Raw genomic sequence first — 26,926 nt, 5'->3', positions numbered from 1 at the left:
CACCAGCTGTCAGCTAGTTCCTATCAAACCTTGGAGCCATCACTACACACAGTTGCTCAAAAGTGAAATCTTGGGAGCAGCCTTGGCTACCACTTTCCTTCACCTTTACCTTTGATAAGGCAACTTGTCGGCCATCTCTTGGCTGGGCAAACAGCCTCTTGACTGGTGTCCTCCCTTGTGTTGCTGTATATCCACCCCGCTTGACATGTCTGGTCTTTAGACTCTCCTTTGCAAAACCTGTCAGTGGCGCCTGGGGCCCTCAGAATGTGGGTCATGCTCGTCAGTCTAGGAGTAGGTGCCTGCCCAGCCTCGCTCATCACTTCCCACCAAGCCAATCATTAACTCTTCCTTCACTGCAGCCACCCTGAGTCTATATTTCCATCACAATGTATCTATCTTTCTGGCAAAGTCTTCCAGCTTCAACCTCATCCCACCTATAAAGAAAGACTCTCCTGACATCCACCCTAACTCCCCCCCACCCAAAGCCCAATCACCTCCTCCTTTACCTACAGGCTGCATTTTTTTTCAACCTTTCTAACCAGAGAGTACACTGAGTACTGTGGCGCAAAGTCCAGAGTTGTCCATTCAGTATCTTGGTCTGGGCCCCTACAGGGCCTGGAGTCAAAGATGGGCAAAAGGAATCAAAGGCCAGTTGGATATTCTTAAATAAGAAAACCTGTTACATCTAACACGTGAGCCTGGCACTAAAAATAGCCTCCTATTTAAGTATGGAACCTTTATGTATAAGAACCCCAGTATCATGAAGATTGTTGTTCAGTCTCTCAGTCATGTCCAACTCTTTGCAACCCCATGGACTGCAGCACGCCAGGCTTCCCTGTCCTTCATTATCTCCCGGAGTTTGCTCAAACTCACGTTCATTGAGTCGGTGATGCCATCCAGCCATCTCATCCTCTGTCGCCCCCTTCTCCTCCTGCCCTCAATCTTTCCCAAAATCAGGGTCTTTCCCAATGAGTCAGCTCTTTGCATCAGGTGGCCAAAGTATCGGAGCTTCAACTTCACCATCAGTCCTTCCAATGAATATTCAGGACTGATCTCCTTTAGGATGGACTGGTTTGATCTCCTTGCTCTCCAAGGGACTCTCAAGAGGCTCCTCCAGCACCACAGTTCAAAAGCATCAATTCTTCAGCACTCAGCCTTCTTTATGGTCCAGCTCTCACATCCATACGTGACTATTGGAAAAATCATAACCATGACTAGATGGACCTTTGTCAGAAAAGCAATATCTCTGCTTTTTAATACACTGTCTAGGTTTATCGTAGCTTTTCTTCCAAGGAGCAAATGTCTTTTAATTTCATGGCTGCAGTCACCGTCCATAGTGATTTTGGGGCTCAAGAAAATAAAGTCTGCCACTGTTTTCGTTTTCTACCTATTTGCCACGAAGTGATGGGATTGGGTGCCTTGATCTTAGCTTTTTCAACGTTGAGCTTTAGGTTTTTATTTTATCTGTCTCTGCAATAGGAGCTACAGCTACTGTTCCCTGTCTCCTGGGTTGGTGAAACACACTGGTGTTCCCTTCTAGCATTTCTCTCTTGCTTGGATCTGCAGAAGTGATAAGTGCTTTCATTTATTCTCCATGAAATTTCCAAGCAATACAAACCTGCTGTGTTTCAATCATCTTTCAGCACATCCATAAGCTTTATAGGACACGAATGTAATGTTCAGCCAGGCAGATGCCATCAGGAGAGCCTTGACTTGAACACCACACACCGATACCACAAAGTCACCTCTAGTGACAATTACACCTGTCCTGTCACTTATGCATATCACACACCAACACATCACCAATCATAATCCCACCCCCACCTTTACTGCCAGTATCAGGGCACCTCTCTAATATGCTTGCACTCTCCTGTTTTCCCCCTGTCACTGTGACCTTCTCTCTCTGCTTCACCTTGTTGTATTCTTTCACAGTCTCCCCTTTCCCCCATCATTTCTAATTATCTGACAGAGCCTTTTTACACATACATATAGCCCTCATCTTACCTGGGGCCACCCTTGCCCCGACTTGTGGTGCTTCTATACTCTGGGAGACCTTCTTCCTCTTCCACACATAAGAAATTAGCCAGGGTTTCTTACCTCTGGGAACAGATGACTGCTCCCATCACAGGCTCCATCTCAGTTCCTTCTGCCAAAGGAAGCCCCTTGATACTGCTCCATGCCCGGGGATCACCATTCTAACTGCATTCACCAGGCAGGAGCCTGAGTAGCTAGGTGTGCAATGTGCCAGGCACTGGCATGCATGTGGGGCAAAAGTGGGTCTTACCTTGGTCATGGCCCCTGGAAAAATTCCAGTTCAGGCAGGCTAGCAGGAGCCTGGCACAGAGTAGCCCTTACCTGTTGGCCGGGCTGTCCACTTCCAGGTGCTGCTCAGGATTTCTGGGGCTGCTCTGCTCCGAGGTGCTGGGGTCTGTGCACTGCTGGGTGGGTACAACTGGGTCTCCTTGATCATCTTGCAGGACTCCGGGCCTCCCCTGCCACGTCTCTCCCTCCTTGGTGACCACATTCTTCTCCTCAAAAACCACCAAGGTGCTGAGGAAGAATGAGTCCTTGATCATCCACTGCACACCCATATCCCCTTCTGTGACCACAGCAGACTCCTCTCCCGGGGAGGCGGGTAGGAAGGAGCCTGGCATGGCCCCCACCTCAGGGAGCACTCATGTCCTCCTCAGGAGGACCCCAGCACCGCTGCTCCCCTCCAACTGACAAAGGCTGTCCCTGTATAAGATGAAGCCTGAGCCCAGATGCTTTTGCCACACTCTGAATCCAGCAAGGAGGCAGTGACCTCCCAGCTGTCCTCAGTATCAAGTTCTTTGGGAGATCTTCTGTCCTTCCTGGCCTGACATCACACCTATACTTGCACATCCCTCCCATCGTCATTCATCCCCATCCTGGCATGCTTCCAAGGGCCTTGTTCTCCTCATTGGTGCCTCCTCCACATCCTGTGTGATGGTGCTGGTGCCTGATGGCCTCAGGCACCAAAGATTTCATACGCCAACTAGGCCAGTGGCCAAGACTGAGTCAGGTTATTGAGAACATGAGCCTAGCATTCCAGAAAATGACTATCTAGTTCACCATCACCTTGATCCTGGTCCATCCTGAATTCAACCCTGCCAATCAGCAGCCTGCCTCCAATTGCTTGTAGGGCTATATTAGGGCAAGAAGATCATACCACCAGCTACCTCCAGCCTTGGGACTCTTTATTCATGGAAGTTAACTGCATAGTAGGCAGACTCACTGCCTTCAAGCTGGAATAACAAGAGGAGCAGAACTCATAACTTTTGGAGAGCATGCTCTTCTCCAATAGTGCCACTCCCTTAACCCTGACACACTCACCCCACCTTTGCCTATGACATATAGGCTTGAGTCAATGACAAACCAAAAAGGCCTAAAGAGCATGTTTCCTGACTCTGGAAGCCCTGAGCTAGCTTTCAGTTCAGTTTAGTTCAGTCTCTCAGTCGTGTCCGACTCTTTGCGACCCATGGACTGCAGCACACCAGGCTTCCCTGTCTATCACCAACTCCCAGAGCTTGCTCAAACTCATGTCCATCAAGTCGATGATGCCATCCAACCATTTCATCCTCTGCCATCCCCTTCTCCTCCTGCCTTCAATCTTTCCCAGCATCAGGGTCTTTTCCAATGAGTCAGTTCTTCACATCAGGTGGCCAAAGTATTGCAGCCTCAGCTTCAGCATTAGCCCTTCCAGTGAATATTCAAGACTGATTCCCTTCAGGATTGATTGGCTTGATCTCCTTGCAGTCCAAGGGACTCTCAAGAGTCTTCTCCAACACCACAGTTCAAAAGCATCAATTCTTCAGCACTCAGCTTTCTTTATAGTCCAACTCACATCCATACACGACTACTGGATAAACCATAGCTTTGACTAGAAGGACCTTTGTCGGCAAAGTAATGTCTCTGCTTTTTAATATGCTGTCTAGGTTGGTCTTAGCTTTTCTTCCAAAGAGCAAGCATCTTTTCATTTCATGGCTGCAGTCATCATCTGTAGTGATTTTGGAGGCCAAAAAACAGTCTCTCACTGTTTCCATTGTTTCCCCATCTATTTGCCATGAAGTGATAGGACCAGATACCATGATCTTAAGTTTTTTGAATGTTGAGTTTTAAGCCAGCTTTTTCACTCTCCTCTTTCATCAAGAGGCTCTTTAGTTCTCAGTATTCTTGCCTTGAGAACCCCATGAGCTAACTTTACTCAATCAGAGTCCTGTACCAACCCATGGCTCCAATAGAATTATGATAATAGAAGTTTTCCTCACCAAGCTTGTGAATAAAGCCAAGATTCTCAGCAAAGAGCAATTTGAATGTCTACTGTGACACAGGGACAAGTCGATGAATAAAGCTGCTTTTCCCTAAGCCTCAGAGCAGAGTCACTACAATTATAGAAGGTATAACCCACCTGACCCATGAAAAATAAATTTTAGTGACACAGTCACAAGAAGTCTTGCTGAGCAATATAATAACCCAGAAGTCCTCCTGGCCCCTAATACATTGCCTAGAAGTCAAGTGTTTAGAGATAGTAAACATATTATAATATTTCTGGCTGTAACTAGATCAAAAATCTGGAAGCCTAGTCCAGCTACTGCCAACTGTGGACACAGTCATATTCTTTACACAGAAGACAACAGCTCCTTCCACTCTTGCAGTACCTCCATTAGACTCTTCCAATGACTGACTGCAGTTGTCCACAGTGAATACATGTGCTTAAAGTCCACCTGTTCCTAATGCAGAGAGAACACAAACCTGAAAAACCCAGACTTGCAACACAGAGGAAAACAGTATACGCTTTAGATGTAAAGTCTAATGACAAAAATTTACTGGGGAAGGGGTGAGCGGCCCTGTGTCTCATTAAATGAAGTCAAGCCAATAAACCTGGAAAAGAGGATCAGAGGCGAGCCTTCCCCATGTCCTTAAATAGTTCTGGTGGAAAGAGGTATTCCTCTGGGGCTGGTTATTTAGCTTTAACTTTTAATAAAACGAGACTCCAACATGTATGTAGTACTTTGTGCCAGGAAATGGCCTACACACAAAACCATTTAACCCTCACAACAGCCCTACGTGGTAGGATGTATTTTTGCCACTATTCTACAGGTAAGAAAACTGGAGCACAGAGATGAGTAAGATACCCAAGGCCACACAGCAAGTAAGGGACAGGGGTTACATTAGAGCCCAGGCATAGGAGTTCATGCTCACTACACTATACAACCTCTTCCTGTACCTGTCATGTACTGTGATGAAGCAACCAAAGTCAGATTAGCGCAGTTCTTCAACTTTGGGACAAAGGCACTGCTGTGCAGATTGGACGACCCAACCTGTCCACCTCCCTCCTCGACCTCTTGATAATGACGTCCTCTCCCCACGGAGCCCCAGCGCCCTGAGTTTGCAGGTGCGCCCAGGGTCCCTCGGGGTTGACGGGTCGAGCTGCCCTCCCCTCGTGTCCATGGGTCCTGGCCGCGGCCAGCTCTAAAGGCCAGTCTCTGGCGTCCAGAGACCACCAAGGCAGCTCGCCAAACAGCCCCTTTGGATCTTTGCAGGCACCCAGCTTCCTTCCTCTCTCCCGCCTCCGCCTGCACTGTGGTGATGGTGCACTCGGGTTCAGGAGGGCTGCGTCAACTCCATGCGGGTGGGACCACCCAGATCCTCCAGACCATCGGGGGATGGGCAGCGAGAGCCCAAGGCGCCCAAGATGGGCGGCCAGGCAGAATTGTTATCCTCGCGCGCCATCTGGCGGCGTTTACGGGAACTGCCGCCAAGGCTTCTCTCGCCCAAGGTAGCCATTTCGAAGCGTGGACTGTCGCATTTCCCGACAAGCCCCGCGACGCGAGCACACAGCCGCAGGAAATGGCGGCGCGCGCAGGCGCACAGGAGCTGGACGTATACGTTCACCTCCCCCCCCCCACCCCCACCCCGGGGCACGCACGCGCAGGCGCACACTGGAAGGCCTCTCGCTGGCCTGGAGTCAAAGGGGTGCAGGTGTGCGCATGTGCAGGCGCGTACGTTCTGCGCCCACTGCTCAGCTACCTGCAGCGAAGGTGGGGAGTGTGTGCGCCGTTTTTTCTTCCCAGCCCGTATCTTCTGACTTTCCGTAGAGATCAGCTTTAGGACAGCGTTTGTCAGCCTCGCCATTATTGAAATTTTGGACTGGATAACTGTGATGGGAGCGGTCCTGTGCACTGTCGGCCATTGGGCAGCATCCCTGGTCTCCACCTACTACTTGCCAGTAACACCCTTTCCCATTTGTGGCCATCAGCAGTGTCTCCAAACATTGCCACGAGACTCGGGGGTTGGAGGTGGGGGAGATGCCCCAGGTTCAGAACCACTACCCTACAGCAATTAAGTCTAAATCTCTGCATGGGTTCTGGATACTTAAAAAAATAAACAAAAACTTCCCAGGTGGTTATCAAATGCAGCCAGAGTTGTGAAACACGGATCAATAAAGTTTGTTTTGATTTTGCAAACTTTTAAGCAGAGTAAGAGTTAGCCATGTGAAAGTGTTAGTCACTCAGTCATGTCTGACTCTTTGCCACCCCATGGACTATAGCCTGCCAGGCTCTACTGTCCATGAAATTCTCCAGACAAGAATACTGGAATGGATTGCCATTCCCTCCTTCAGGGTATCTTCTGGACCCAAGAATTGAACCTGGGTCTCCTGCATTGCTGGCAGATTCTTTACACTGAGCCACAAGGGAAGCCCAGAGTTAGCCGTGTCTGAGCTCTATCCCTAGCTCTGCTCTTCACAGGAGCCCTCTGTTTCCTCCACTGTCAAATTGCATAGCAAGAAGCAAGATCCTTCCCCAGGTTTGAGGAATATTACATAAGTTAATGGATAATTCAAGCTGATGTCTAAACCCCACCCCAGACATGTGCCACTGTGGCCCAGGAGAGCTCACTGATATACTACAAAATAACCACACTTTTCCAGCTCTAGCACATGTGCCCTAGGCAGAGAGTCCATACAAAGCCCACAGGGGCTTTTTCAATTCCCTCACATGTGCCCTTGATGTGCAGGTGTGTCCTCAAGTAACCTTAGGCATCCAGGAGTCCACTGAGGGTTCATAAATATTCTATACATACATACATACATACATCTATACATATATACATGATTATAACAGACTGAATTTTACGGGAAAGAATGTGTGATAGAGCCTGTTGTTATGCAACTTCCAACTGCCAATCAAAACTGTCAGTCCATGCTGGTCTAGGTGAATATGTAAAAGCCCTCTGTATTGAAAAAAACCCTGTACTTCATCATTCTGTTGCCAGTGCCTCTCTTGGCTTGGCCCATGTCTCAGTTGAGGTGTTCTTTCTGTTTTTTTCCTTAATAAACTTTCTTTTGCCATGGGTAAGACCTCAGATTCTTCTTTGGGTCCTTACCAAGAACCGAGGCCCATAGGAGGGTCCTCTTTAACCCTCCCCAAATGTGGTAACAGGTGTCAGTTTTTGTTTTCACTCTGTTAACTTTCAGTTAAATTCAAAACAAACAAACAAAAAGTCACATAATAGGGCCTCATACCTTAGAGATCTGTTGCCCACCCAACCCCCAGCACCGTGGTTTATGTAGGGGTGACAAGTGTAAAAATAAAAGTAGCTATGATGAGGTGTAACATTGCAGGAATTCACTCACTTTTTAAACACCTAAATCAGACCATGTCCCTCTCTGGCTTAAAAATTGAAATAAGATGCAGTCTCCGTCTCATGGCTTACCAGGGCCCAGTTCCATCTGTGATCCCCCTCACCAGGTTGGCTCCAGTTACTTGATGCTTAGGAACCTGCTAAGTGTTCCCACAGCAGAGTTTTTTAGTGTATATTTCCCCATCTCCAGTTCTTTTCTCCTTGCTCTTCCTTGAGTTGTTGGTTCCTTCTCCTCCTTAGAGGAGCTCTCCTGAATCATCGCCCCACTCCACTCATCTAAGTAGTACCCTCCTCACCACCATTACTTTCTTATCTTAGCAACTTGGTTATTTCTTTCAGAGCACTGTTCTTCCCAGGAGTCACAGAGATGTGACTTCTAGTCCTTTGTTCTTCATTATAATTAGGTGCAAAGCTCACAATTGTGGGGAGGACTGTATAAGAAACTAAGTACGGGACTGTGCACACAGGAGGTACCCCAAAGTGAAGTAGTTGTTGTGATTATCAATGATATCCGGTACTAAAGGCCAGTCAGCCCATGCCTACTGTGACAAGCCTGTTCCACACTCAGCTACATACAGTGCCAAGTAAATACCAGGTTGTTTGGAGTCTTATGTATATACTGTTCCCTCTGCTTGGAGGATTCCTATTTACCTTTCAAAATTTAGCTCAAAATCACCTGTCACACAAGGCTGTGTTAGGCCCCACTTCCCCTATTCCCGTCTTGGCTGGGTTTTGTCTATGTGCTCCAACCCCCAGGGCAGGGCAGGTGCCGTCCAAGTGAGTGCTGACCGAAAGAGTGGATGACTTCCTGGTTATGGAGGACTTCCTAGCTAGATGCAACAAGGTGTACTGGGAGGCTCTGTGGCCTCAGAGGCACAGGCCAGAGGTTTGTAGCTGGAGCTTCAGCCCTCACCACATCCCTTTGGCTAGTAGGCATCACTGATCTCACCTACCCAGCCAAGGGCTAATGCATACCTGAGCTGCATCTCTCCACCACAGAAGCACCGTTAGCTGATGCCTTACCCCTTTGGATTTGTCTCCATATCCTCCAGGTCTGCCAGGCTGTTGCTCTTCCTGTTGGCCAGGACAGCAGAGGCTGATATGGCATCAGAGCTGAGGGAGGAAGCACACAGGCCTGCTGAAGCCTCAGACCAAAGAAGACTGGGGGCCCAGGTCTTCCCTTTCCTAGCTGCATTCTCATGGGAAAGGAGGACCTATGTATGCCAATAAAGGCTGCTGTGAGTTAGAGCATCCTGTGAGCCCTGGCTGTGGCCTTAACACCCCAGTTCAAGACTAAGTACTGGACATGAACAGTTTGGAATCCCTAGGGAAGTGTCCTGCTAGTTTTGGGTTCCAGAATCTTTGCATGACTTACATTTCCTGGGGCTCTGTGGAAATCCAGAAAGATCTTTACTTACTAAATGCTCCACAAATCCATAGTAAAATGGCTTCTCTCCACTGGTGGATTGGTAGATCAAATAGGGCAGAGAAGCGTGCAGCCTGGGAATGTACAACCTCTTTCCATTGCACCTTTGCACCTCCCCCAGCCACCTCAAAGGCTCCCTGGGACTGAGCCCTCTACTGGCTGTCCCTGGTATTCTTCCCCTTGACTCCTCCGAGCAGGGTCTCTTTCTAAGCTCCAACTCCCAATGCGTTCTTCTCTGCCACCTCAGCTTGAGTCCCTGTGGCTATGTGCTAAGTTTTCTGGGTCACCTGACTTATCACCCATATCTTCTCTCCCACTGCCCCCAGTGGGTGGGCTAACCTCTATGTCAAGGCCCCTTCTAGGCTTCCCTGTCCTGTGGTGATTGCCTGATGTGAAGATGTCATAGAGCTGAGAAGTGCGAGGGGGAACCTGAGGTGCCAGAGGCAAAGAGGTTGATCACTGGGAAGTTGGCCAACCCTTACCTGATGGTTGCTGGTGCAGGCTTGCAAGGTTGTGAGTTGGCACTGGGCACCTCCTGATCATCCAGGAGAGGGGTGAAGCCAGCAGGTGAGCACGGCCTGTGGAAGGAGTCCAAGCCTGGTCTTGGTTCAGGACTTTGTGTCTTTATGTCTACTCCCCCCAAGAGAGTGGCTTCTGAAATGGGGTGATAACTGTGTCTGCCTCATACATTTACTGAGAACAGTGTGTGTGCAAGCATGCTAAGTCGCTCAGTCATGTCTGACTCTTTGCGACCCCACGGGCTGCAGCATGCCAAACCTCCCTCAGTTCAGTTCAGGTCACTCACTCAGTCATGTCTGACTTTCTGCGACCCCATGGGCTGCAGCACACCAGGCTTCCCTGTCCATCACCAACTCCTGGAGCTTGCTCACACTCATGTCCATCAAGTAGGTGATGCCATCCAACCATCTCATCCTCTGTCATCCCCTTCTCCTCCTGCTTTCAGTCTTTCCCAGCATCACCCTGTCCCTCACCATCTCCTGAAGTTTGCCCAATTTCATGTCCATTGCATTGGTGATACCATCCAGCCATCTCATCTTCTGATGACGTCTTCTCCTTCTGCCCTCAATCTTTCCCAGCATCAGGCTCTTTTCTAATGAGTTGGCTGTTCACATCAGGTGACCAAAATCCTGGAGCTTCAACTTCAGCATCAGTCTGGGCCCTAACACATGCTAAAACATTCCTGTGATTATTACTGGGCCCTGTGGCTATCTGTAGAAGCAGCAACTGTTTGCAGTCTGTCTTTGCCCGTCAGTTTGATACAGATTCAGTGGGTGCTGTCTTATGCAACCTTCCCAGGTGTAGGCTGAGTTCTCTGTCTCTGCATGAATCATAGCACTCCGCGAAGTCAGGGCTCATGGAGCACCTGGTCACCTGTACTAGCCTGTACACTCCACCTTGTGTTTGTTCCCAAACCCACCATAATCACTGAATTCAATTATTAAGTAAACTCAGGAAAATGAATGGAAAAGGAGAGTGCTTTTTTGTTCATGACAAACAACTTTTTCTTTAGAAAGATCATAAAAGCAAGTCTCTTAACAGTCATTGTCAAAATAACTATAGAAGAGACAGTGTAAAACACTGCATTAAAAGTTATAAAAATCTAGAAGATTCTTCAGATAATTTTGCAAGTTAATATGAGCTTCAGCTTCATTTTAAGGAAACTGAAAACAGAAATCAAAGACTTCAATTTGTCACGGGGCATACGCAAGAAGGATGATCTGGATAAATATCCGAAGAGGAAGTAATCAAGAACCAAGTCCAGTAATGTTGGACCAGAGAATGGAGTCAATCTGCAAAACTGTGCTGGCCAGCACCATGACACTGGCTGCAGGTGTGGGGCTCTTGCACAGCCCTCCCCACTATGGGAAACTCAGAGAACCAAGGCCCTGGCCCCATGGGCTTTCCTGGCACCAGAGGCCCCAGCCTGCCATCCTCTTCCCAGGTGGGCTTGTGCTCCTGATTTGGAAGTGGGGGTCAGGGCTCAGGCATCCGTTGCAAACTAGTAACCCTAGGGAGGGCAGAGGCTCCCGGTGGGCTCGGACAAGTAGGGGCAGCTGAAAGGACCAGTTGGGAAAACAAAGGAGTCCCTCCTCAAACACACTGCTGTAGGGCAGGGGTGCTGGCTGGCAAGTGCTTTAGCGGCTCTCTGCAGGCATCACTTTCGCCATTCCTCTCTGGCCATCTGCTCTGAACCATGAGGGCTGTAGTACAGCTTGGAGCTGAACTATCTCTACCAACATCTGCACACCTGGACTTTTCCCCTCAGGAAGAGTTATGCTTGGTTTGGAACCCCTTGGAGACAGGTGGGACCTTGCCACTCCACAAATCACCTGAGAAAATGGGCCCTGACTCCATCGAAGTCCAAGAAGTCAGAGCCCAGGTGGATACACTTGTCTCCCACTTTTTCTCCTGGGCCACTGCTCTTCCATTCACTGAACCTGAGAGCATAGCTGGCCAGAGGAGGAAGATTGGGGTAGGGAGGAGGCTTTGGGGCTTCTGGAAGGGAAGGGCAAAAAGCAGAGATGAAGGACTTCTTTCTAGCTTGCCCTTAGAGCTCAGCCAAGAATCAAGAAGGCAGTGATTCACCCATCATTCTCTCCTTCCCACGGATCAACCTAGCTCCCCATGTTTACCTTGTGCCTACTTGGGAGGAACTTGAGAGCCAGTGGAAGAGAGTAGGAGAAGAAGCAAGATTCAAGGAGAGGTAAATCTCGGGAGTGGAAAGTCCAGGGACAAAGGATGTGGTGGTGGTGGGAGTGCTGGAGATGGGAGAAGCAGTGGGCAGGACTATGGAAAATGAGCAGTGCTCTGCCCCCAGCAACCCAAGCAGCTGTGGAGGCTTGACTGTCACCAGGAACATGAAAGAATCAGCAACTTGGGGCCACTGGCCTCCCCAGGGTAGCTCACCCTCCTTTCCCAGAGCTGACATCTGCTCCAACCAAGTCTTCAGCTGGGGAGCCCATGGCTTCCAATCCCATGTTGCCATCACTTGACTGTGCACTTGATCTGGATGGGAAAAGAAACATTTGCTGATTTACAGGGTTTTGATTTAATGTAAATTTGATTTAATGTAATTTAATGACTTAATGTAAATTTGATTTGATGTAATTTAATTCAGTTCAGTTCAGTTCAGTCACTCAGTAGTGTCTGACTCTTTGTGACACCATGAACTGAAGCACGCCAGGCCTCCCTATCCATCACCAACTCCTGGAGTCCACCCAAACCCATGTCCATTGAATCGGTGATGCCATCCAACCATTTCATCCTCTGTCATCCCCTTCTCCTCCTGCCCTCAATCTTTCCCAGCATCAAGGTCTTTTCAAATGAGTCAGCTCTTTGCGTCAGGTGGCCAAAGGATTGGAGTTTCAACTTAAACATCAGTCCCTACAATGAATACCCAGGACTGATCTCCTTTAGGATGGGCTGGTTGGATCTCCTTGCAGTCCAAAGGACTCTCAAGAGTTTTCTCCAACACCACAGTTCAAAACCATCAATTCTTCGGCGCTCAGCTTTCTTTATAGTCCAACTCTCATATAGTCCAACACTCCATACATGACCACTGGAAAAATGGGCTTTAATTTAATTTTACTTAAATTAACATAAATTAATTTAATGTGCTTCCCTTGTGGCTCAGCTGGTCAAGAATCTACCTGCAATACAGGAGACCTGGGTTCGATTCCTGGGTTGGGAAGATTCCCTGGAGAAGGGAAAGGATACCCACTCCAGTATTCTGGCCTGGAGAATTCCATGGACTATATAGTCCATGGGATCGCAAAGAGTCAGACACGACTGAGTGACTTTCACTTTCAGGCATCCTGAGAGCAGTCCTCGAGGACCAGAAGCCCAGGCCTTCAGTTGCCACTCTGTACTGCTTCAACAGAAGCCAAGATGATACCAGCACTATTTTAGCTTTCATCCCAAAATTGATGGGCTGGGAGCAAGAGTGGAGCCAAGAAACAGAGCAAGGGGGCACAATGGGAGGTGGGCGGGGGCATGACCAACAGAACAAAGGACAAAACGGTTGGGGCCACTAATAAACCACAGAGCCCAGGGCTGAGGTTCCACAATGAGAAGGCGATAGCAGGTGGACAAGCCTGTAGGCTCTTCGTTACTAGCTACCAGCTTCTCACTGAGGACGTGCCCAACTCTCAGCCCCTGCCCACCACACCCAGGCTCCCCTGGTTGGGCTTCAGGGAGACGTGAGTTCGATGGTTGCATGATGTTGGGCACAACCAGCCCCTCTGGACTTGTCATTCCCTGCTATCATTCTGCCTCCCACCCCTGCACCCCTTCCACATCTCCCTTTGTCCACAGGCCATCCTGGAAGTCCCTGTGAGATGCTCTGCAAGGGCCCATACATCCTTTGATCAATGACTTCCCTAAACCTCCAGCTCAGGGCTATGCTTGCCGTGGCTGTCCACAGGGTTGCTTTCCATGGAGTAAAGGCACAATGAGGTTGGGCCAAGGGCTGGGGTTGGGGTGGCCTGGCCTACAGTTTTGTCTTCCTCTAGAGTTTTGTCCAAGTGGCTCCCTGAGGGATCTTGGCGGAGGCCTACCCTTCTCCAGGCCTTATGCATTCCTTCATTCATTCTTTCAACAGATATTCATTGAGGACCTGCACCCCAGACACTGGGGACACAGTGAGGAATGGAATAGCCCTGGTCCCAGCTCCATCCACTGACCTTGGATGGGGGGCCACATGGGCTCTGGTCCCTGCACCAAGTTACCTTTCAGAGTCTGCATCAGGGCTCCTGAAGGCTCCTTCACTAGTCAAGCTTCTCTTGGGCTCTCCGGGGTGAGGGACCTCTTTGTCTTTGGAACCTGAGGAAGACCTAAAGTGGAAAGAAACAGAAGTTAAGCACCCACACTTAAGTGGGGGCAGCTACCTCATCCCCAAATGCTAATTTTCTCCAAAGAGCTTAAGTCCTGATGTTGCAGGATTGGCTAATTATCAGGATCTACTAACAACTACTATTGATTGACAGTGAGACCCCATTCTCATGACTCTGCATGCATTAGCTCTTCACATCAACCCCACAGCATGGTCACTGTTCTTATCCATGCCCACTTTCCAAATGAGCAAACTGAGGCACAGAGGGCCTGGAGTGACTTGTCCCAAGTTCCACAAGGAACAAGGGGAAGAGCCGAGATTTGAACCCAAGCAGTCTGGCTTCTTCAGAGTTTTGGACTATAATCTTCTATGGGGTAAAAATTGATCCTACCTTCTTGATTCAAACTCCCTGTATTCTCTCTGAGGTCATCAGGGAGTCTCATGGTGCCAACCCCAACAGAAACACTCCCGTCATTGTGACCATTCAGGAACACTGACCCAGTGGGTAACTCCCACCTTTTCTCCCCCATCCATCCTTCATGACTCTGTGTCACCGCTTCCTGCTTGCCTTGCCACACCTTCCATATCTCTTCCATCTATTTCTCCTCTTCTGCCCCTTAAATGTTGGTGTTCCTGGCATTCCTCACCATTTGCATGCTTTGCCACTGATCTTGGTCACCTCCTTTGCTCCCATGGTGTCAACTGTCATTCTGAAGCCAATGACATCTGCCTTTTCCCACTTCTCCATATACCCACTACTTCCTGGGCTGACCCTCAGGAAGCTCACCCTCAACATGGCCAGAACTGACCAACCTCCCCAGCTGCCTCCAGGGGAATGACTAGGCAGCCACCACCTCCACAATATGATCTGTGCTCAGTTTGCCAGCTCCTCTCTCCTCGAGCCCCTTGACATTGTACCCCATGTAAACATCAAACTTGAACCCCATTATTTCTACTCTCATCCTTCTACATAGAACATGGAAATCTCTTGAGCCCTGACCTCTCTCCCAAAGCTCAACCACAAACTGTGAAAGGCCTCTTGGTAAGGTAATCATAAATAGTAATTTGTAAAGTACTAAGTATAGCATCCCTCCCTGCCCTCTACCCCTAGCCCCCACTACTGTATTGAGTTATGGAGCAAAAAGTGTGGGGTGGGAGTCAGGCAGGCTAGGTGGGAATTATGGATCTGCCTGCTCTTGGCCATGGGACTTAGCAGTTACTGAACCATTCAGGGTCTCAGTTTTCTCATCTGTAAGATGGACACAGTGATTGCATCTACATCCTGCATGGGGACATGGGCTTGGCTGTTTGGGGCAAGGCAAGGCTTAGTGAATTCTATTAAGAGTTTTCCCTCTTTCTTCCTTTTCTCCAACTTGACTTTCTGTTGGAAAGTTGGAGGGGGCACTCCAGGGGATCTCAATGGGCTGTTATAGCTTTGTCACTTCCAGACAAAATGCCAGAGGCCTATGGGGCACACAGCGCAGACCTTCCTCAGAGACAGCCCGGCTTCCTCCTGTGTCTTTCAGGGTCACTTTGCCCTTGTTTCCCAGGTACTTGTCACCTTAAGGAAACCAGTGAAGCAGCTTCCAGTGTTGCCATATTAAAGACATTGTCACACTGGGTAATTCTCAATTATTCCAGCAATAAATGCTACTGTGGTCCTGTTCTGGGACAGGCTCTGGGCTCTCCAGGAACCTGGGGTTCTTGGGGCAGGGCCATCCGTGTGTGGACAATCATGACTCTGTGTGGAAGACTCTCTGTGTGAGCTCAGTATGGAAAGCCCTTCACAGAAAGACACACAGATGAAGGAGGTGCAGCAGATGGGAGACCTCCTGGCTGAGACTGGACAATACAAATGGCAAGGGCATCCCCGGCAGAGCCTACAGCCTGCACAGCCAAGTGGGGCTGGGGAAGGCTGGAGGGCAAGGTCCAGGGAGGAGTGTATATAAGGGGAGCCAGGAGGGGGTGGTTGGGCCCCATCAGGCAAGGTAGAGTTCAGGCTGCAGAGCCTAAAAGGAAGGGGGTATTGCAGGGGTTTTCACCAGGCCTGGCAGAGAACTACTGCTGCCCTTTAGAAATGGCACCCAAGTAGAAATATGAAGATCCTGGGATGGGGTGAGTGATAGAGGAGGCCTGGCCCCAGGGAAGCGAGTAGGGACAGAAATATCTCTAAAACAGAATGGACAGGACTCAGTGCCTGACTGGGCCTGCGGTGTAGAGAGGGAGGAGCCAAGGAAGAGAGTCAAGGGATCCACAGATCCATCAGGAGTCATTTTAGATGTCAGTTCCTCCAGGAAGCCTTCCTTAACCACCCCCACCACCATGCGGGTGAGAGGCCCTTGTTTGGAGCTCCCACTGCCCCAAGGATTAGCCTGGGTGTCCATTCTGGCCTCCCTCCCCAGACTTTGGCCTCATGAGGTGGGGTCCCAGTCTGTCTGCTTTCCTGCAGCCTCCCAGGTGCTGGCATGGAGGCAGGTGAGTAGCTAAATGAGCAGGAGTCAGAGTGCCACAGAGAAGCACAGAAGTCTCCCTCCCTCCACGGGTCTCCCCTCCCTGCTCAGATTTCCAATTGCTCCCACCTCAGCTTTGCTGGACCCATCCCCCCATCCCCCAAGCCCTGCCTGCATGTTACCTGTCTGCCCCCTACCTTGGGAGTAAGCCTGAGTCCACTGTGCTCCCTGCTGGTTGTGCATCTCCCTGAACCGCCCCCACTCCTGAACTGTCGAGGCTGATCCAGTGACCCCGCCCCATTCCTGGTGGCCCCAGTCACACACAACGGCCTTAGTGGCCTGGGTAGGGCGGGGCTCCACAAAGCCCAGATCCCCACCCAGTACAGTTGGCTGCTCCCATCCTCAGGGCCCAGCAGGGTGAGCCATCACTTCCAGGGGCTCCTGGCACATGGCTAGGTTGGCATCTCAGGCCTGACCTCACTTGTGTCTGTGTCTGCCTCCCCCCACCAAGCAGACAGTCAGCAACTCCAGACAGGGGGTTCCCAGGGCTGCATCTGTTCCCCCGTAGAACTAAGTGCTTGCTCCCAGGAGTTCTGGAGTGAAATGGGATGGGGCAAAGAATCCAGGTTGCTCATTTTTCCCACCAACCAGCCCGCAGACCTCATCACTTGCAGCCTGGCCCTGCTGCTCCCATCTCTACAATCGTGTGTACCTCATTTCTTCCAGGTGTGGGGCCACCAGGTGGAGTCCTGCCCCTGGTGTTGTGATCTGCAGGTGGACAGTCTCCTCGCCTCTTGCACTGCAGCCAAAGGAGAGGTAGAGAGTTGCTGGTAAGAAAGGCCTCCCCTTCCCCATCTGTGCTGGGGATCCCACGGTGTCCTCTCTCAGGAGCCTCCTGGCTAGTGCAGTGGGACACCCAGACCTTGCCCCTCCCTTTTTTTCTCTTGTCTCCTCCTTGGACTTGAGTCTTCTTGGTGCTGCAGCTGAGCTTAGGCCACTGACTTCCATGTGCCAGAGGAAGGGGACCAAGGGACCTCTTATCAGTCTCGTGTTCTTGATCCCAGCTTCCTTCAGACACAGTGAGGGGCCTTCTGGGTACAGAGATGAGCCCTGTCTGTGGCCGCACTGCAGCATCCAAAGTGGCAATTTGTGAGTTCACATGGGCTGATGGGAACACATGGTGAGCAAGATCCCCAGGAAACCTACACGCTGAATCTGGAGTGACAGCCAGTGAAAGGGGAGACTCAGGGCTTGAAGGTCAGAGAACAGGTGCCCATGAGCTGGAACCCGGGCAGGATCAGACATTCTCAGCCCTCAGAAGGTCCCTTTGAGCGTTCCCTTGCTCAGAGCCTGGTTGAGAATGACTGCACACAGCCCTCCAATACCACTGGATTTTGTGTCCCCACTGCAGGGCCTGACACCCAGGAGGATCTATCTGTGCTGATGGTTAGGGCTGAAGAGAATCTAGAACGTTGGCTTTGTGGGGTTCTCCTTCACTCCAAACCACACCTATCAGGTCCACATTACAGCCACTCACTCCTTCTTTTGGTTGTCCCTGGCCACTGGGGTACAGGTAGGGGTGAGTCCCAGGCCTCTCCTGGTGAAGCCCCTGGCCCAGCAGGGAACAGGATGAGGGCCAAGTGGCATGGGCACTGACACAAGTAACCTGTAGGGCCATGCCCAAATCAAGCCCCAAAGGCACCTGGAAAGTTCCATGGAGGAGTAGCTGAGCCCAAACTCACTGAAGGGAGACAGTGGGAGGAGGAAGAGGCTGGCAGGGCTCTTAAAGACAGAGGCCAGATCGACTGTGGCAAAGAAAGTCCACAAGATGTGCTTGAGGTGGGGCTGGGGCCTTGACATGATCAGGCATGTCAGAAAGGACACTCGGGGGTCCCAGGAGGAGAGGTGCGTGAGGGGCAGGATGGAGACAGGGAGCCCCTGGAGGGCAGGTCAGTGAGCTGCTCATCTCTTTCCCTTCTGGACACTTAGATGATGAGAGGAAATGGAAGGGCTGCGGTGGACAGGGCTTCTCTACACAAGAAAGCCCAGAGGGGGCCTGGTGCACATGGGTAGCTCTCATCTAGCCCATCTCCATTCATGATGACCATGAAGACAGCCTGTTGCTCCTTTGTGCCAGGGAGCAGGGACACATTCCACTTGGGGATGTCACAGGTAAGTAAAGCGTATCTTCTCCCCGGCATTTCTAGTTCTGTCAGACAGGAAATAGGAACCAAGCACTGTCCCAGCTGGTGCCTCTCCCTTAATGCTTGCTTCCTGAGCGATTTTGACTTAAAGGCTCAGCCCCCATGGGTCCTGCTATGGGTGGCATTGTGTCCCTCCTAAAAGATGTGCTGAAGCCCCTGGTATCTGTGAATGTGACCTTATTTGGAAATAGGGTCTTTGCAGAGGTAAACATTTACGATGAGATTGTACTGGAGTAGAGAGGGTGTGTTATAGAAAGGGGACAAACACACAGAGGGAAGACAGCCATATGATGGCAGAAACAAGGTCGGAGTGATGCATCTACACTCTAAGAGGTGCCAAGGACTGAAACTGAGAGAAAGGCCTGGAACATACTCTACTACAGAGCCTTTGGAGGAACAGACAGCCCCGCTGATACCTTCCTTGATTCAGGACTTCTGGCCTCTAGAACTCTGAAAGCATGCATTTCTGTTGTTTAATCCACCCAGTTTCTGGAACCCTTTCATGGAAGCCCCAGCAAATTCACACAGGGGTCTTCCAAGCCTCTCCTCCTCTGCAGCCAGCAGCCTCGCCCCTCTCCAGACCCTCAACCACCCACAGCTCTAGTTCAATCTGAAGTGGTCAGCCAGGTTGAGAGCTGCTGGAGGCCAGAAGCTCTTATCCAGTGAAGCCACAGCTGCAGGTGGGAATGCAAGTGGCCTGTGCCAAAGGACTCATCCAGCTAAAAGAGGGAGAGAAGTCAGGGAGGGAGGACAGAGGAGCTCCTTCTCGGCTGACCATGGTGGCATTTCCCTCTGACACCAACAGGGGGCAATATTGGCCTTTTCATTTGATGATGGACTTCCCTGGTGGCTCAGACAGTAAAGCGTCTGCCTATAGTGCAGGAGAGCCGGGTTCGATCCCTGGGTCAGGAAGATCCCTTGGAGACAGAAATGGCAACCCACTCCCTTACTCTTGCCTGGAGAATTCCATGGAAAGAGGAGTCTGGCGGGCTACAGTCCATGGGGTTGCAAAGAGTCGGACATGACTGAGCAACTTCACTTTCTTTCACTTTCTTTCTTTCTGCAGCTCAAGAAGCACCCAACCACACCAGCACCAAGGCACTTCTGACAGGTGAAGCAGAGAGGCAAGAAAGCTTGAGCGGTGCTGTGATGGGGGCAGCAGCCAGGCCTGGGGCTCTCACACAGGCTGGCGTCTCTGAGAGGGAGTATCCGAGTGAGTGCACTTTGGAAGGTGGGCAGGAGTTATCCTTCACATCAAGAGGGGGGAAATGAGATGAGCCCCAGAAACTAGGTCACATGGTGCATGGAGGCAGGGCCACTGCCACAAGTGGGCTGTTGAGGTGGGGAGGGAAAGGGATGGAGGAGATGGTGGAGATGGGAGCTCAGATTTGGACACTGGTACGGAGGGGCCTTTGGGGCACCCAGGCAGGTCAGGAGTCCAGAGCGGGATGGGGCATCCTGCTGTGGCACTCTTTCTGTTCCCCTGTAGGGTTTGGCGCCTGAGACGGGGGTGCCCCTCCTAGTTGGCCACAAATCAGTTATTTTGGTTCAATCCCTGTTCCCCAGTGGTCTGAGCTCCTTCAGGGATACAACTAGGCCTGGAATTCTAGATAACTAGGCAGGCAGATAACTATAGATAACTATGCAGTCAGCAAAAACAAGACCGGGAGCTGACTGTGGCTCAGATCATGAACTCCTTGTTGCCAAATACAAACTGAAATTGAAGAAAGTGGAGAAAACCACTAGACCATTCAGGTATGACCTAAATCAAATCCCTTATGACTATACAGTGGAAATCAGAAATAGATTTAAGGGACTAGATCTGGTAGATAGAGTGCCTGATGACTATGGATGGAGGTTCGTGACATTGCACAGGAGACAGGAATCAAGACCATCCCCAGGAAAAAGAAATGCAAAAAGGCAAAATGGCTGTCTGAGGAGGCCTTACAAATAGCTGAGAAAAGAGGAAAAGTGAAAAGCAAAGGAGAAAAGGAAAGATATGCCCATTTGAATGCAACGTTTCAAAGAATAGCAAGGAGAGATAAGAAAGCCTTCCTCAGTGATCAATGCAAAGAAATAGAGGAAAACAATAGAATGGGAAAGACTAGAGATCTCTTCAAGAAGATTAGAGATAGCAAGGGAACATTTCATGCAAAAATGGGCTCAATAAAGGACAGAAATGGTAGGGACCTAACAGAAGCAGAAGATATTAAGAGGTGGCAAGAATACACAGAAGAACTGTACAAAAAAGATATTCACGACCCAGATAATCATGATGGTGTGATCACTCACCTAGAGCCAGACATCCTAGAATGTGAAGTCAAGTGGGCCTTAGGAAGCATCACTATGAACAAAGCTAGTGGAGATGATGGAATTTCAGTTGAGCTATTTCAAATCCTGAAAGATGACGCTGTGAAAGTGTTGCACTCAATATGCAAATTTGGAAAACAGCAGTGGCCACAGGACTGGAAAAGGTCAGTTTTCACTCCAATCCCAAAGAAAGGCAATGCCAAAGAATGCTCAAACTACTGCACAATTGCACTGATCTCACATGCTAGTAAAGTAATGCTCAAAATTCTCCAAGCGAGGCTTCAGCAATACGTGAACCACGAACTTCCAGATGTTCAAGCTGGTTTTAGAAAAGGCAGAGGAACCAGAGATCAAATTGCCAACATGTGCTGGATCATCAAAAAAGCAAGAGAGTTCCAGGAAAACATCCATTTCTGCTTTATTGACTATGCCAAAACCTTTGACTGTGTGGATCACAGGAAACTGTGGAAAATCCTTCAAGAGATGGGCATACCAGACCACCTGACCTGCCTCTTGAGAAACCTATATGCAGGTCAGGAAGCAACAGTTAGAACTGGACATGGAACAACAGACTGGTTCCAAATAGGAAAAGGAGTATGTCTAGGCTGTATATTGTCACCCTGCTTATTGAACTTATATGCAGAGTACATCATGAGAAACGCTGGGCTGGAAGAAGCACAAACTGGAATCAAGAATGCCGGGAGAAATATCAATAACCTCAGATATGCAGATGACACCACCCTTATGGCAGAAAGTGAAGAACTAAAGAGCCTCTTGATGAAAGTGAAAGAGGAGGGTGAAAAAGTTGGCTTAAAGCTCAACATTCAGAAAACTAAGATCATGGCATCCGGTCCCATCACTTCATGGCAAATAGATGGGGAAACAGTGGCTGACTTTATTTTTCTGGGCTCCAAAATCACTGCAGATTGTGGTTGCAGCCATGAAATTAAAAGACGCTTACTCCTTGGAACGAAAGTTATGACCAACTTAGACAGCATATTAAAAAGCAGACATTACTTTGCCAACAAAGGTCTGTGTAGTCAAGGCTATGGTTTTTCCAGTAGTCATGTATGGATGTGAGAGTTGGACTATAAAGAAAGCTGAGCACTGAAGAATTGATGCTTTTGAACTGTGGTGTTGGAGAAGACTCTTGAGAGTCCCTTGAACTTCAAGGAGATCCAACCAGTCCATCTTAAAGGAGATCAGCCCTGGGTGTTCATTGGAAGGACTGATGTTGAAGCTGAAACTCCAGTACTTTGGCCACCTGATGCAAAGAGCTGACTCATTTGTAAAGACCCTGATGCTGGGAAAGATTAAGGGCAGGAGGAGAAGGGGATGACAGAGGATGAGATGGTTGGATGGCATCACCGACTTGATGGACATGGGTTTGGGTGAACTCCAGGAGTTGGTGATGGACAGGGAGGCCTGGCGTGCTGTGGTTCATGGGGTCGCAAAGAGTTGGACCCTACTGAGGGACTGAACTGAACTGAGGCAGGCAGGAGCTGAGCATGGAGGGGCTGATGGTGACCCCTTGAGTCACTGCAGGGCCTCATGGGGGTAGCGTCAGACAGGAAGGCTGCCTGGGACCAGCCAGCAGTTCATGGGGAAGCTACCTTGTAGTTTGCAAACACTAATGGAAGAGCCTTCCTGACAAACCACTATTGCATACTTATGGTGGGGCCTTGGTTATGGTGGCCCGACCAAGACAGACAGCCACTTTGCTGTGACAGCCAGGTGGTGGGCAGTAAACAGCCAAAGGAGTTTTCTGGAATAAATGTTAAAATGCCTCTCAATTGATAGCACAACCTAGTTCTCCTCCTCTGTGCTTTAAGAAAGCATGTAAAATCAACATTAATTGCTTTTTGTTTTTTCCAAAACAGAAATTAAGGAGATCCCTGGGTTGAGGATCCTGGAGAAGAGAATGGCTTTCCACTCCAGTGTGCTGGCCTGGAGAATTCCATGGACTGTATGGGGTCACAGGAGTCGGACATGACTGAGACTTTCACTTTCACTTTTCAGAAATGTACTTTGTTTTCGGTAAATTTTGTCCCCTCCAAAATTTATATATTTACATCCTAATCCCCAGTACCTCAGAATGTGAGCTTATTTGGAATAAGGATGTTTCAGATATAATTAAGATGAAGTCATATTGGAGTAGGGTGGCTCCTAATCTAATATGACTAATGTCCTTATAAGAAGAGGAGGTCAGGACACAGACACTCTGAGGAAGACCTTGTGAAGAAATTCAGGGAGAAGACAGCCATTTATACACCAAATAGAGAGGTCTTAGTAGAAATCAACCCTGCTGACATCTTGATTTCAAACTTCCAGCCTCCAGAACTGGGAGACAATACATTTGGCTATTTTCGTCAACCAGTTTGTGACCCTTTATTCCAGCAATGCTGGCATACTAAGCCCCTGTATTCCATTAGTCACCATGTCCCATCAATGCTACCTCGTGAAGAGCTCTTAAATTTTCCTGTTGCTCTGGCTGTGACCTGTGGCTGGCCTTGAACTCCTGCAGTTTTCCTTCTCCTCCACCAGTCTGGGCTGTAGCAGGTTATCCTATCTCTCTCCTGGCACAGAAGAGGTGGCCCCAAGGACCAAGGTCACATACAAATGGTTGAGGGACTTGAGTCAAGGAGTGGTGTGTGGACATGCAGTGGCATTACGAGACCCGTAACAGCCCCAGGGGCAGTGGCGTTCTCACAGGACTTAGCATGATTCAGCTCAGAGTACAAAGAGGTATTGATTGCCTTTTGCCTGCAGACAAAAGAGAGCACCATTATCTGCCCAACACTCTGGGGCTCAGAAATCAGGGCAAATCAGAGCCCTGCCTGGAGTGAGATCACCCACGCTCAGACTGCCCCTGCCCTGTCACCCCACTGCCAGAGCCTCCCATCTCATGGGCTCATGGGCCAGAGCCAGTTCCTGGCACTCACCTGGGTTCAGCATGAGCTCCACCCAAGTGGCCCGTGACACTTTGGCTCTGCCCCTGTCTGCACTGGCAAAGAAGGAGGCAGAGGACAGCGTTGGCAGGGTGAACTTGACCAACTTACAGGAAAGCCTTGACCACGTACCCTGGCCGCAGACCATCTCACATCCCACAGTTGGCCACTACAGTGCTCAGTGATGCAAGGTTTAAGTTGACACAGATAAGCATCAGAAAGACAAGACTGAAGCACTCTCTCCCAGAAGACCAGGCTGTTTTGCCCTTTTCAACCTCAGGACATTGAGCCAGACAGGCCCTTACTGATTTCAGTGTCCCATCCTGTCACTGGGCACATGGGGACACTGACCCTGAGGCCCTGTAGGGAGGTGACCTGGCAGTCTCCAACCATGGGCAGAGGTAAGCAATTGATTACCTGCTCGAGCCAGCAGGGAATCTTGTCAGAGCACGTGGGTCCTGGCTTTTCTCAGAAGACCCATCCTCATCCACCACGTCAACCCTTTGGGCAAGAAGGGAAACAAATGCACTTGGGGCCTGAACGATATGCTTTCTTTCAGTCATGTTGGTGGCTGAGTGACTCTAGCTTGGGATAAGGACAGGACACAGGGTTGAATAGTGTCCCGCCAAAATTCTGTCTGCCTGGAGCCTGGCAACATGATCTTATTTGGAAATAGTCTTTGCAATCAATTTGTCATCAAGTTACAGTGAGGTCATACTGGGGTAGGGTGAGCCCTAAATACAACAACTGGTGTCCTTATACAAGGGAAACTTGGACACAGACACGCAGAGAAAAGAAGGTATTGTGACAGTGGAGGCAGAGGTAGGAGTGATGTGTCTATAAGGCAAGGACTGCCAGCAACACCAGAAGCTGGGAGAAAGGCCTGGGACGTCTCTATGAGGTTCCTGAGGCTGCCATGACAAAGTACTACAAACTGACTCTTAGTGGGAACTTGTCTCCAAGATCATGCTGGCTGTATTCTGGTCTGCATTTTTGGTCTTCCCACCTCTGAGTCTCTGCACAGCTGGGTCCTCTGCCTGGAACACTTGGCATGCCAAGTTCCCTTTGTTTTTCAGTCCTCAGCTTGTCATAGATGTTTTCCCTCTCTATCCAACAGAATATCCCTAATATTCAGCTTTCCAGAAGTTTTTTTTTCCCTGTCCTCCCCAAGTACTCTCCTCTCCCAGAAGATGTCCTGTCCCGTCACTCAGCGGCAGCATCCTGATGTCCTGATCACGGCCCACTGGCTCTTGTTCAGCCTTTAGGACCCATCTCCAATGTCATGGTCATTCCCAAGGGCCTGGTCAGGCAGGGGCTCTCAATTACCCCTCCTGCCAAGGCATTGTCCAGCCAACCCCTGGTAGGGTGGGAAGGAGTGCAAAGGAACAACTGCTTTCTTCCCTGGTACCTATTCTTGCTGCAAAACCCCAGAGGCCAGTGTGCAAAACCCCAGTACAAAACCCCAGTGTTTCCAAGAAACACTACAGCTCCATCTTGGGTCAGGGACCTGGTCCTATTGGCCACTGGCAAATGGAAGTTTCTCATCACCAGCCATGTTCTCTGAGCCAAGCTCCTGCCTATGCAGCGTTGCTTGCCAGGGTCTTCTGTGCCACCATGGCCAACCATGGGCTTCCTTGGCTTCCAAACAGAAGCCGCCAACTCTGCACAACTCCTTCTGCTCAGGGACAGCAACTCCATCCCCCCTGCACCCACTCTCCACACACTCCACCCCTATGAGTACAAGAGCTTCCCTCCCTTTGCCCACATTTACCTCTTGGCAATGAATGGGGCCAGTGTCTCCTGGGCAGGGCTGCTGAAGAAGGCAGAAAGGCGACATGTTCACAGAAGCCACACACATGTGATATCATCCCCAGCACCCTGCCTGCCCTGATGGCAGCAGCCAGACCTCTCAGGTTTCCAGAAAGTACACATGGGGTCCCTGTCAACCTACTGTCACAGGCAGAGGAAGAGCAGAGCCCTGAGGGGAAAGGACCTGGCCCAGAGTATGGAGCAGGTTGGGTGGCCCTGCTGGGTCCCCTGCTGAGCTGCTCACCCGGCATTCTTCTTGGCTGCTGACAGGACGTAGGAGTGCTCCCGGGGAGCTGTCTTCCTCACCACACTGCTGGCAGCCTCGGACCTGGGGTGGCACAGAGAGGGGGCAGCTAATGGATGAGGCAGGGCAGCTACTCAGGAAGCAGAAGAAAGCTTTAGTGACCTGCCCGAGAGCCCACTCTTGGCGGGCTGCACAGTGGGAAATCAATGCCTGGCAGCCTGGCCCTGGAGCTCTTAGCTCTTCCCTCTGCTACTGTTGACTCTGCCCTTAGCATTGCCCATCTGTTGAGCCTTCAGCATGGGGGCCTTCGGTGCGTTTCCAATGTCAAGGACAGGCCAGCAGATGTTGACACTGGGGGTCAGGCTGAGGTTGGGGCCTAGCTGTGCCCAAGCACCCAGCCCTCACTTTGGGACAAGGGGCATGGGCCCCTCTAGAGACTGGTCCTGTCCCCAGCCACATGCAGGTGGCTTGTCCCTGGGTACCAGGCACTGCCTACTTCAGTCCAATTTGCTCAGGACCCTTTTGAACAAACTGATAGAGAAATTCCTCATTACCTTGGTTCTGCCCTCATAGAAAGTTCCTAAGAGGGAGTCCCTGGGCAGGCCCAGCACTGAGTGGGTGGTTCAGGGATTCCAGGAAGGCTACCTGTTGCTGGCGCTCACCCTCCGCCAATAGACAAGACAGATGCTCCACATGTCATGCACAATCCCTGTCTCCCCAGGCGGTGGAGACTTGGGCCCTGCCCTGTCCGTGGGACACCCAGCAGGCACCGTTACCTCCGTTTCTGCTCATCAGAAGAGAAGCGCACCTCCTCCTCTTCAGCAGCTCTTGATGCTGAGCTGCGCCTGATGTTGTAGGGGGCCCTGGGGTGGAGGATTGAAGATGCTGCCAGTCATGGCCCCTCCTCCATCAACCACCCTCACACCATTCCCTGTCATGCCCTCTGCAGCTTGGCCTCCTAACTTACAAGAACAACAGCATGTGTTGGCCTGGCTGCCCCTGGACTCTGTCCAAGCCA

General features: G+C 50.2%; 1 protein-coding gene across 5 annotated transcripts in view; it reads right to left on the bottom strand.

Annotated features, from left to right (window-relative positions):
* ZNF185 (zinc finger protein 185 with LIM domain) overlaps positions 1-26,926 on the bottom strand; it is a 66,782-nt gene that overhangs the window by 24,061 nt on the left and 15,795 nt on the right. For 2 of the 5 annotated variants that reach the window (XM_043459388.1, XM_043459386.1), the window contains 10 exons: positions 26,685-26,771; positions 25,909-25,992; positions 25,627-25,668; positions 24,273-24,356; positions 17,106-17,192; positions 13,840-13,944; positions 12,020-12,118; positions 9,574-9,669; positions 8,689-8,778; positions 2,356-2,550 (listed from right to left, as the gene is read on the bottom strand). In XM_043459388.1, the coding sequence (XP_043315323.1) occupies positions 2,356-2,550; positions 8,689-8,778; positions 9,574-9,669; positions 12,020-12,118; positions 13,840-13,944; positions 17,106-17,192; positions 24,273-24,356; positions 25,627-25,668; positions 25,909-25,992; positions 26,685-26,771 (969 nt within the window). The remainder of the gene's footprint in view (positions 1-2,355; positions 2,551-8,688; positions 8,779-9,573; positions 9,670-12,019; positions 12,119-13,839; positions 13,945-17,105; positions 17,193-24,272; positions 24,357-25,626; positions 25,669-25,908; positions 25,993-26,684; positions 26,772-26,926) is intronic. The other 3 variants (XM_043459389.1, XM_043459391.1, XM_043459390.1) reach the window with 3 other exon arrangements.

This window comes from Cervus canadensis, chromosome X (genome assembly GCF_019320065.1).
Source record: "Cervus canadensis isolate Bull #8, Minnesota chromosome X, ASM1932006v1, whole genome shotgun sequence".
NCBI classification, from domain to species: domain Eukaryota; kingdom Metazoa; phylum Chordata; class Mammalia; order Artiodactyla; family Cervidae; genus Cervus; species Cervus canadensis.
Note: the sequence above shows the minus strand (reverse complement) of the source record. Positions and strands in the feature narration are given on the sequence as shown.